Source organism: Monodon monoceros, unplaced genomic scaffold, assembly GCF_005190385.1.
Source record: "Monodon monoceros isolate NGI ecotype Baffin Bay Population unplaced genomic scaffold, NGI_Narwhal_1 Super_Scaffold_18, whole genome shotgun sequence".
Classification (NCBI taxonomy): Eukaryota; Metazoa; Chordata; class Mammalia; order Artiodactyla; family Monodontidae; genus Monodon; species Monodon monoceros.
The window spans coordinates 165,516,279-165,527,637 of record NW_021703774.1 but is presented as its reverse complement, the minus strand read 5'-3'; the positions used below and the strand labels follow the sequence as shown (position 1 = coordinate 165,527,637).

The 11,359-nt window shown below is 51.1% G+C and overlaps 1 protein-coding gene across 1 annotated transcript in view; it reads left to right on the top strand.

The window, feature by feature from the left end:
• The window catches only part of VWA5B1 (von Willebrand factor A domain containing 5B1), a 40,016-nt gene extending 29,735 nt beyond the window's left edge, over window positions 1–10,281 (top strand). Inside the window, 6 exon segments of the mRNA XM_029230652.1 lie at window positions 1,484–1,621; window positions 4,673–4,786; window positions 6,955–7,029; window positions 7,661–7,730; window positions 8,173–8,290; window positions 9,787–10,281. Coding sequence (XP_029086485.1) covers window positions 1,484–1,621; window positions 4,673–4,786; window positions 6,955–7,029; window positions 7,661–7,730; window positions 8,173–8,290; window positions 9,787–10,281 — 1,010 coding nt within the window.
• The last annotated feature ends 1,078 nt before the right edge of the window (window positions 10,282–11,359 follow it).

Here is an 11,359-nt window from a genome sequence, read left to right as displayed (position 1 = left end):
CCTCCCCCCTGGCTCCACCCCCTTCCTTCTCCCCACTGCCCTGCCACTGCCCAATGCTCCGCCTCCCCTCCCCATCTCTGCCCCCAGGTGCCTCCCTTGACCCCCACAGTCCCCCTCCACACACACACACACACACACACACACACACACACACACACACACACAGCGGCCCAGGGCTCCACCCCCTGCTTGATCTGCCCCCTCCCAGCCCCACGCTCCTCCCACCTCCCACACCCACCCGGTAACCAGTCCTCTCCTCTCTCCTTTTCCTCAGCTACACGCCCCTCACTCCTCCTCACTTCCCAGGGCATCTCCCTGCAGCGCCCCTGTAGGGCTCCCGAGACAGAACCGTGGGGATCGCCCTATTCCACCTGCCTTGCTGCTCTGGGACCACACCTATCTTCCCACAGAACCCCTAGATCTAATCGGTCCACCCAGTAACCAATCAAGGCCATTTATTGAGTATGGATCAGCTGGGGGCCAGGCTCAGGGTTGAGCAGTGCAGTGGCCACCACCATACCCGTCCTTACTTATGAGTGCTTGACACAGGCTAGCAGGGAAGCCAGCCGGCATTAATCAAATAAGCACAATTAATTGAGCGCATTTGTCCTAATGCTATTAAGAAGAAACACAGGGATCCAAGAAATTGTATAACAGGGATGGTGGGGAGACTAATTTAGTTCAGGAATTGGGGCAAACTTTCAAGACAGTGATTCGTGGGATCTTGATGGAACACACCTGGAGAACAGATAAATAGAGATATAAATAGAGAATATTTCTATTATTCGTTATAGTTTAGGCTTTATTTATATAACAATACTACATGGTTTATATTTTATATTATTTGTATTTTTATAATTTTTTTTTTCTTCCCACGAGCACTTTACCTTACAGTTTACAGGACATTTGTCCATCCTTCACGCCAAGGAGACTGCTCACCTGCTCAGTAGGAAGAGCCTGGGCTTTGGGGACCATCTTGAGTCCTGATCTCAGGTCCATTCTTAACTTGCTGTGTGACCCTATGCTCACCACTCTCCCTCTCTGGTTTGTCCCTGCAAGGTTGTCCCAATGGGCCAGACCAATGGTCCCCACACAGCCAGGGGACCTGTGAAATCCTGCAGCAAGATTCTCATCAGAGAGCTGCAAAATGAAAATAGAAGATACTGACAACACAGAGATTTGGTTTTTTTTTTTTAATAACACTAAAGTTATTTAAGGAAAGTAACTGTCATTTTTTATTAGATGTCTTACTTCTTTTGCATTAAAATATCCTTATTTTATGAAGTGATGTTGGAGGTTTTAATAATCTTGAGGGTTTCTTTTAAATGACCTTAATGGCAAGTTGGTAACTCCTTAATTTTAAGGGCTTATTTAATTCCAAAGATGGGACCATGGATCTAGCCCTCCTTTTAGCTTCCAGAGCTTCCATGTCACGGAGGACTTTCCCACTCCACACAGTGACCCCCCCCTTCTCCCTCTGCAGGGTCCAGCCGCCGCTACCGAGTGAACGCCGTGCACACCAGCAAGGCCTGCAACGTCATCAGCAAGTACACAGCCTTCGTGCCTGTGGACAGAAGCAAGAGCCGTTACCTGCCCACCGTCGTGGGATACCCCAACTCTGGTAAGGCATGTGCGCGGCCAGGGCTCTTCTGAGGGCCAAGCAATTCCCAAGTGGGCCAGAGGAGGGGGACTGGGATACAAAGTAGCCTAGACTGGTGGGGAGGGGTTCAGGGAAGGGCCTTGAAGCTAAAACGCCCCCCAGCAGATGGTTTGGCCGCCAGGGGGTAGGGGGCACAAGAACCCCCATCCCACTGCTCTGCAGAGGGCTGTGAAACCATCCCACTCCCCTTTTCCCACTAAATGAATATGACTTGATTGTATTTTTCCAATTGGTATGTGCTCACTGTAGAAAATTCTAAAATATAGAAAGATGTGGATGGACCTCGAGATTATCATATGAAGTGAAATAAGCCAGAGAAAGACAAATATCATAGGATATCACTTACATGTAGAATCTAAAAAAAAAAAAAGATACAAATGAACTTATTTACAAAACAGAAATAGACCCACAGACATAGAAAACAAACTTATGGTTACCAAAGGGGAAAGGGGGAGAGAGATAAATTAGGAGTTTGGGATCAACATATACACACATATATAAAACAGGTAACCAAGAAGGACCTACTGTATAGCACAGGGAGCTCTACTCAACATCTTATAATAACCTATAAGGGAAAAGAATCTGAAAAAGAATATATACGTGGGTGTGTGTGTGTGTGTATATATATATATATATATATACATATATAAATCTGAATCACTTTGCTGTATACCTGAAACTAACACACTATTGTAACTCAACTATACTTCAATAAAAAAATAAATTAAAATTAAATATAGAAAGACATAAAATAAACAAAAGTGACTGGGACTGCCAATTATCCAGAAATGAGTACTAATTAATCCCTTGGTGTGATCATCCTGCCAGACTTCTTTCTACAGGTGTCTACATGTAGAGAAATCAAAAGACATAATTTTGCATAAACTGGATCATACCAATATGTGCTATATCGTACAAACTCTGGGTGTGGGAAATATCTTTCCGTCTTTTCATTTTAATAGCAGCAGGTACCCCACTGCAGGGAGTGATCATCATCATAGCAGCCAATTAGACAGCGTTCCAAAGCCCTTTATATACATTAAATCATTTGATCCTCAAAACAGCTCTGCAAAGAAGATACTGTTTCCCCCATTTTACAGGTGGGGAAGCAGAGGCAGAGGGGGTAAGTAACTTGCCCACGGTCACACAGCAGTGAAGGGCAGAGTCAGGCTTTGACTCCCAGTAGCCTGGTTTCAGAGTCTGTGCTCCCTCCTACTCCTCTCCACTGCCTCTTTTTTTTTAATGTTTAATTAATTTATTTATTGATTGATTATTTTTGGCTGCATCAGGTCTTAGTTGCAGCACACGGGCTCTTTGTTGTGGCGTGCAGGCTTCTCTCTAGTTGTGGTGCGCAGGCTCCAGAGCGCGTGGGCTCTGTAGTTTGCGGCAGGCAGGCTCTCTAGCCGAGGCACGTGGGCTCAGTAGTTGTGCCCCACGGCACGTAGGATCTTAGTTCCCCAGCCAGGGATCCAACCGGCATCCCCTGCACTGGAAGGAGGATTCTTTACCACTGGACCACCAGGGAAGTCCCTCCACCACCTCTTAAGGTTTTTCAGAATGTAGCCACCTATTATTAGACCTTTTGTTTATTCCCGTTTTTTTGTTTGTTTTTTGCGGTACGCGGGCCTCTCATGTTGTGGCCTCTCCCGTTGCGGAGCACAGGCTCCGGACGCGCAGGCTCAGCGGCCATGGCTCACGGGCCCAGCCGCTCCGCAGCATGTGGGATCTTCTGGGACCAGGGCACGAACCCGTGTCCCCTGCATCGGCAGGCGGACTCTCAACCACTGCGCCACCAGGGAAGCCCTGTTTATTCCCCTTTTGATTATTGTAAATTGTGCTGCAAAGAACATCCCTGTGCACCTGTCTGGTAATCTCCTCAGGGCTGACATTCAGAACTAAGATTGCATATCAAAGAGTTGGCCCATTTTAAATTATTGTGATGTATGTTACCAAACTGACCCTGCCCCCAAAGGTTATCATGAGGAAGGTTTTCTATCCTCATCACCACTGAAAATTGTTTATCTTTCTAAACCTACTAAACTGAGAGGGGAGAAAAGTACCTTTGGGGAATTTCTTTAGCTTCTTTGTTGAAAACTTTTCGTATGTTTATGGACTATATGCACTTTTTCTTTCCTGAATTATCAATACATTTTCTGTTCTTTGCAGCAGCTTTTTCTTTTTAAAGCAGAACTCCTGAAAGAATTGTGTTTGGAAACAAAATATGCCTTTTCTGATTCCTCTGCCCTCCCCCCACCCTGCTTTTTAAAAATCTGGTACCAAAATATTCAACGACCCACTCCCTCCCTCTCTGCCTCAGTTCCTCTGATTTCAGGTTCTGGCCAGCAGCCCAGGCTGTCACTCCACTGGGTCTTCTCACCCACTGGGCACTGTCACCCTGACTGTGCCTGGCAGGCGGACTCTCAACCACTGCGCCACCAGGAAAGCCCTGGAACTCTTCATTTTTTAAGGAACAACTTCCAAACTAGTGTTCTCCGAGAATGGAGTTTCCCAAAACACACTGTTGGCTGCTGTAGCTTCATCTTCATACCCTGATGGTGATGCTCTGGGACTCAGGGCCCTGCCCTGTGGGAGAGGAAACTGGGACCTCAGTTTCTGAGACACCAAGCTGAGAGAGAAGGGAAACGGGGTGTTTCTGAGAAAACCAGCCTTCTAACTAACTAGAAAACATAGGTGCTTTCTGAACATTATCTCAGCAGTAGAATTTACCTGGCAAGGTAAGTATTATTCTCCCCATTTTCCAGGTAAAGAAATGGAGGCTCAGAGTGGTCAGTACCCCATCCAGCTAGTCAGAGATGGGGCTGGGGTTCAAACCCAGGTCATTCTGGCTCAGAGCTCATGGTCTTACCTTCTGCAATGCCTCCCTGCCTTTAGATAATTGACAGAGTGAAGCCAGAACCTTGACCTTGCTCTCCCAGCCCATCTTCCTTGGGGAAGAGGCAAAAGACTGGCACAGTTGTACCCATCTGACCCCTTCTCCTTGTCCTCATGAAGGTGCTGTGTTGCGGATGGTCAGCTCTCGGGTGCTGACCCAACAGTCGAGGGGCACTTCTGCTGGTTTCGGGCGGTCCCAGACGATGCCTGGGGAAGACTCGGCTGCCGGAGATGGCAAATTTCAGAACCTAAGTAAGAGCCGCCTCCGGTGAACTCTGAAGCCTGGGCCCCTGAGCCACTGCACACTCATGTCCGAGGCCCCGAAGGACTCTCTCTCTGAGTCTTCACTCTGGGCCTTATGGGGCGAGAGCAAGGCCAGGTTTCCTGGATTCTCTGAGGCCTGAGAAGGGCAGCAGGGCTCAGCATGGCCCAGGCATGCGTCGTTTACACAGCTTTGCTGAGAGAGCCACCGGGAGCCAGAGAGCAGCCTGGCCTCCCTGCCCACGTGCCCACACCATTCCCCACCTCTCCCTTTTCAAGGTCCACCAACCTCAGTGGCTGTTTCCCGCCTCCAACCTCTGAGTCCTCCCAGGTACTGAATGCCAGGAAACCTAATAAAGGAAAAAGCAAAGAGGCGGTTCCATCCCACCTTCTGCTTCTTCCAGGATTCCCAGAAGCATCCTTTCTACCTTCACCTGATTTCATTATGCCTGCAGCTTGGGTCCTTGAAGATCCATGATTTGACCATCTGGTGACCTTTTACTAATTCACAGGATTGCCTTAATCCTCTGTGTCTTGGATGTCTGCGTGTCTTTTTGTCCCACTAAAGACAGCCTAACTGCTGCACTAGTCCTAACCCCTTCCTACGTGCCCTCACATGTACAATGAGCATCTCCTGCCTTCTTCTGTGCATGGGAAGGACATCAGAGGTCCCACCTGGCCACTAGCCCCGACCCCCAGATCATAACAATGTTTTACGTGAGGGATTAGAAAGTGCTCACAGACTTTGATGGGTTAAAAAAGGAACAGTTTGTAAGGAGGTGAAAATCCCGAGGAGGATCTCTTCAGAATTAAGGAGTTCTGCCAGCTCCTTGGTCCCTCAGAGCCTCCAAAACCAAGGGGAACCTGCTCTACCCCTGAGCCAAGCTGGGTTACCAGTCTAGAGGAAACTTCTGGCCTACCCTTTCCTTTCTCTGTAGCTCAGCTACTGGTGGCCCATGGCTTCCATCAAAATCACAAATCCCTTCTTTTGAATTGTCCTCTGATTCACGCACAGTGTGTCGGACGTCTAAACTCTTAGTCTATCCCAAGCCCTTTCCCTCCCCAAGGATGACAATGGCTAACACTCACTGAGGGTTTTCTATGTGCTGGGCACTGCTTTAATTATCCATGACTCCTCACACCCATCTGAGAGTGTTTCTTTTATTTTCCACATTAAGAGATGAGGAAACCGAGGCTCAGAGAGATTAATTGACTTACACAAGGTCACACCGCAGATGCACGAGAGAACCGAGATTTGAACAAGCCGTGTCTGGCTCCAGAGTCCATGAGGTTAATTAACCACCATGCTCTCTGCCTGCTGGTTGCCTCATTCATTCAGTCACTGGTTCACTCTTGTGCTGCCCCCTGAGCACCCAGTGATAATCAGAGCTTCTTGCCCTCACGAAGCTACTAACGGTCTCATAAGGGAGACAGAGGCTTTCCAGAACAAATCTGTGCATGAAGCTTTTTCCATAATTTGGATCATTCCTATATAGTATATATGCCCGTCACTCTCCAGCCATTGAAATATTATAATAGTCATAAGAATAATCATCCTGATTATATATTTTGAACAAACGATGTGCAAGTATTATCCCCATTTTGCAGATGGGAAAACTGAGGCTCAGAGCCCTCTGACATGTCAATGCCATGTCTGATCCCTCCTGGAGAGCTGGCATGAACCCACCTTTCCGCCCACCTCCAAACACCACGCTCAGGCCGCTGACCTGCTCCTGCTTCCCTGCTGGGTCTGTAGCTCGCGGCTTTACTGAGCACTTATCATGGACCAGGCACTAAGCACTATCTGTGTATTATCTCATTTAATCTTTACAACAACACAGATCAATACTATTATCCCCGATTTGCAATTGAAACTTATAAAGCAAGTAACTTTCCCTGGGGTCACACAGCTAATCATTGGGAGAGCTGGGATTTGAACCCAGGCATGTCCAACCCTTACAGTGGAGCACAGGTGGTATCTTTGGGAGATGAAGGCCCATCCAGACAGGGATGGGAACCTTGACCTTGCTCTCCCAGCCCATCCCCAGGTATTGTGAATTCAGACCAGCACTCTCCTTGGGAGGATGGGAGGTAAGGGGGAGGGCTGGGAGCTCAGGCCTCACTGGCTTCCTCTATCGTAGATGTGGAGGAAAGCCCCACTGCGCCCTTCAGTGAGAACACATCCCCGGGCCGCGAGAAGTATGCTACTCCTGAAGGTGAGTGGGCAGTCAGCCAGCTCTCCCTTTAATTAAAATAGTGATAGATCTTTGGGCCAAGAGAGTGTCTTAACCCAACAAAGTCCTTGTTGGTTCTTTTATTCCTCAAAACAGTTCCATGTACGATAAATAGGAGTATCCATACTTTAAAGGAAGAAAACTGAGACCCAGAGAGGTGAAGTGACTTGCCCAAGGTCACACAGCAAGTTGGTAACGGAGCTAGGCCAGGAATCAGGCATCCCAATTCCCAGCGGAGGGACCATTCTACCACCTCACTCTGCCGAGAATCTTCAAGCAATGTGCCCATTGAGGAAACCCAATGTCCCTACTCAGGGCTGAAGGGGGTTGATGTGAAGTTGTCACTGTCCCCACAGGTAACCTTCCAGAAGATGCCAGGGGCCACGAGCCAAGGGAACTTGGAGGCCTGCTTCTTTACACACAGACCCACATATTTCTCCCCTCCCCATACCAATTGCATCAGAAACAGCCCTGCAGCCCAATCATTAGCTCAGATCCCTAGGGGTGTAGGCAAGCCCCTGGCCCTCTCTGGGCCTCTGTTTCCCCATCTGGGTAGTGAGCATCTGGACAGGGTCATCTGTCAAGCCCTAACTGTCATTCTGTGGCTCTCCAGGTCCCCTGCGCAGTCTGGCCACCAACACCCTTTCTTCCTTGAAGGCCTCAGAGGCTCTCTTTGGATCCAGGTACATGGGATTTCCACTGGGGGTTCACTCTACCGCCACCCATTTTCCCAGGACTGTCCCTAGCTTGGAAGGCCAAAGGCAGGCCCAGGCTGACATTTACATGAAAATGAACAATCTTAAGGATGCCAAGAAGGACCCCTGCCCAGAGATAGCACTGCCTTCAGGTATCACCCTGCAGAAACCACCTCCGCCCCAAGTTCACTTCCCACGGGTTCACGGTGTCTTTGCAAATGCAAGTCCCCCTGAGAGGGCTAGCATGAGACTCTCTGACCACTGGGCTGAACAAGAACATGCTATCAAAAGAGGGTCCTAAAAAGAACACTACCTTGCCCCTCGCAGCCCTGACTTTCAGAAGCTGTTGAGTGGGCTCTCGGGGGTGTGGGATGACCAGGGACACCACTGGGGCAGCGGTGGTCACTCTTCCCCGGCTCCACCCACACAGGCTGAATCTCAACAAGTCCAGGCTGCTGACGCGAGCGGCCAAGGGCTTCCTGGGCAAGCCGCTGACCAAGGCTCCAGAGTCAACCCCAGGGAGCCAGAGCTTGGACTATGTCCCGCTGGTGAGTGCCCCAGACCCCAGACCCCAGGCCCACACTCAGCAGAGGGGCTGCCCTGCTCCCCTTCCACCAAGGGAAGAAGACCTAGACCTTCCCGCCCACGTAGCAGCCAGGCAGAGGGAGTTTGCCTGAGTCCTCCATCTGGGGTTTAGGAGTGTTGCTAAAAGCCAGCGCCAGCACCGTGAAAATTCTTTGCAATCTGCCACCTTCGCTTTAAAATTTCACGGGAATCTTGCACTCCACTCCACCACCTCTGTGTGTCTGTTTTTCAATACATAAAAATAAGCCTTGAAATGATTCACATGCAAGTAAAATGAACACCCCAGGGACATGCAACATGTTTAGCAAGTGGCTCTGCAGATGCCCCAGGTCGGGAGTGGGTGTCTCTGAATCGAGGAGAAAGGGAGCCTGGTCCTGCCACATCTGGGGCTCAGCAAGGTTGGGGAGCGAGAGGTGCTGAAAGGAGGGACACGGTTTGAGATTCACTGCCCCGCTGCAGCCCCTGCACACCCAAGTGCCTAGTGTCACTTGGAGTTTCCAAATACCCCGGGCAATAGAGCAGGAGGCATGTATTCACTCAGCAAGGATTTGTTGAGCCAGGCACAGCGCTAGCCCCGGGGAGACAACCTTGAACTCGGTGAACATGGTCCCTGCGCTCACGGCACTGCCAAGGAAACCGGGCAATTCTGATCGTTAGGTGCTGTGAGGGAGCAGTTGGGTTTGGTGGGGGAGATGGGGAGGGAGGGAGAAACCTACTCCAGGCTTGAGGTCAGGGAGGAATGACGCATGGCTTCTGGAAGGATGTAATGGTTAAGCCCATAGTTTACATGCTGGAGTTACATGGTTAAGCCGACAGTTTACACATGAGAGAGCGAGCTTGGGGGCTGGAGAATGGGTGGAGGGGAAGGAGTCAAGGACGAGCCAGCGCTTTGGAAATCATAGCTTGGATTTATTCTAGGAGAAAATTGAAACTACTGAGCTGGTGGCCTCCAAAAAGTGACAAGGCCTCTGCCTTACAAAGACCCCTCAGGATGCAGGAAAGATGGAGTGAAGGTGGGGGGACAGGGGAGGGAAGTAGAGGCAGGGACAACATGAAGTGGCAGATGGTGGGCTGCAGAGCTGTTCAGAAAGTGGGACCCGTTGGGACTTGGTAACCGATTGACATGGAGGGAGGAAGAGGGTGGTTAGCTGCCCAGAGTCTGTTGGATGGCAGTGGATGGTCCCAGTGGCCGAGCTGGGTCCACCTGCCCAGGAAAAGAAGCAGGTCTGGAGTGAGGATGTTGAGCTGGGCTTGGAAAGTCATCAGCTTGAAGTACCAGTGGGATAAAGCATGGCGGTGCTCGGCTGGGCTGGGTATTCCGCAAATCCCCCAGGTAGGTGGGGCGAGCTGGCTGGGGGAGGTGTGAACCAGCGGGCTGTGTTCACCCAGACTTGGGCATGGCCTGGGGCTCCATGGGCTAAAAAGTTTGAGGCCCACTGAGGGGCTCCCACACACACAGGTGTCTCTGCAGCTGGCCTCCGGAGCCTTCCTTCTCAACCAAGCCTTCTGTGAGGCCACCCACATCCCCATGGAGAAGCTCAAGTGGACCTCACCCTTCACCTGCCACCGAGTGTCCCTCACCGCCCGCCAGCCCCCGAGTCCCCCGACGTGCACCAGCCCCTCACCTCGGCACCTCTCCTGTGACAGCTTCTCCCCGGAGCCTCTGGCCGAGGGCAAGCCGGGCTGGGAGCCCAGGGCTGCGGTAGAGCACACAGGGCAGCTGTGGGCCACAGTGGTGGCGCTGGCGTGGCTGGAGCACAGCTCCGCCTCCTACTTCGTTGAGTGGGAGCTGGTGGCCGCCAAGGCCAACTCGTGGCTGGAGCAGCAGGAGGTGCCCGAGGGCCGCACGCGGGGCACGCTCAAGGCTGCCGCCCGCCAGCTGTTCGTGCTCCTGCGGCACTGGGATGAGAGCCTAGGGTTCAATATGCTCTGCTATAACCCGAATTATGTGTAGTGGGGGAGAAGGGGGCTGGGGCAGTGGCGGGGAGGGAGGAGACCACGTGGGCCTGGTAGGGGGACTCTTGAAACTGTAGCCAATATACTGGTTGCTAGAAAGAGCCCTGGATTGGCAATCAGGAGGCCTGAGTTCAATGCCAACTTTGCTACCACCTAATTGTGCGACTTTAGGCCAGCTCCTCCCTCCCTCCCTTCTGGGCCTCGGTTTTGCCACCTGTAAAATAAGTGGGTGAGGTGAGGGAGTTGGACTAGAACCCCAGAACATTCAAAGGTTCCTTTCTGCCCGGACATCCGGAGAGCCGTGGAATTTACTGCCACTGGGGGGTAGGGGGAGAGAGAATACAGTTTAAGCCTGAGTTCTCTCTGGAGGAGGGTCACATGGGCAATGGCCCCCCTCAAATAAAGGGTGGATGAGCGGCCCCAAAGCCTGAAAGTAACCAGACCCGCAAGCCTGCATCCAGGCAGAGGGAGACCCCCTCTGCCAGCTGCGCTGTGGGATGAGCATTTGTCTCCATGGTGACAGACCCTAAATCCCACTTACAAACTGCCCGGAGAACCATCCTTCCCAGCACTTTAAAAGAGTCACCCGGGGAACTTTTATTTTGGCTTGGAAGCCCTTCATATATTTTAGTGTTGGTTTGCAGACTATTTGTGACTTCCTATCTAAAAAGAGGAGATGGGCAGGACAAGGGGAGGCACCCTGCAAGCCAAGGTGTTAGCGTCAAGCCGCAGCCTGTGCAAAAGCAGTCCCCGAAGAATTCTGAGCCATGGTCACAGAAGCCAGTGGAGAAACCAGACGACCCCTGAAGTCATTTTACACACTTTCAGGGATTGCGTAATGCAAGCTCTACCCCCGTGTGCTGAGGGGCTAGAGAGCCACCTGGGTCAGGGGCGTTTGGGGATAGTGGCCACAGCGCGCTGTGAGACGGAGGGGCTTTGTTTGCAACAGAGAACCTTGCTTGGCTGCAGTGCATCTGCAGTGCAGCTTCCACTGGGAGCCGTGATTTATTCGATGAAATGAAAGACTCTTGAAGCTTCAAAGCAGAGAGCCCCTGGGGACGTCCCTCTCTCAGGCC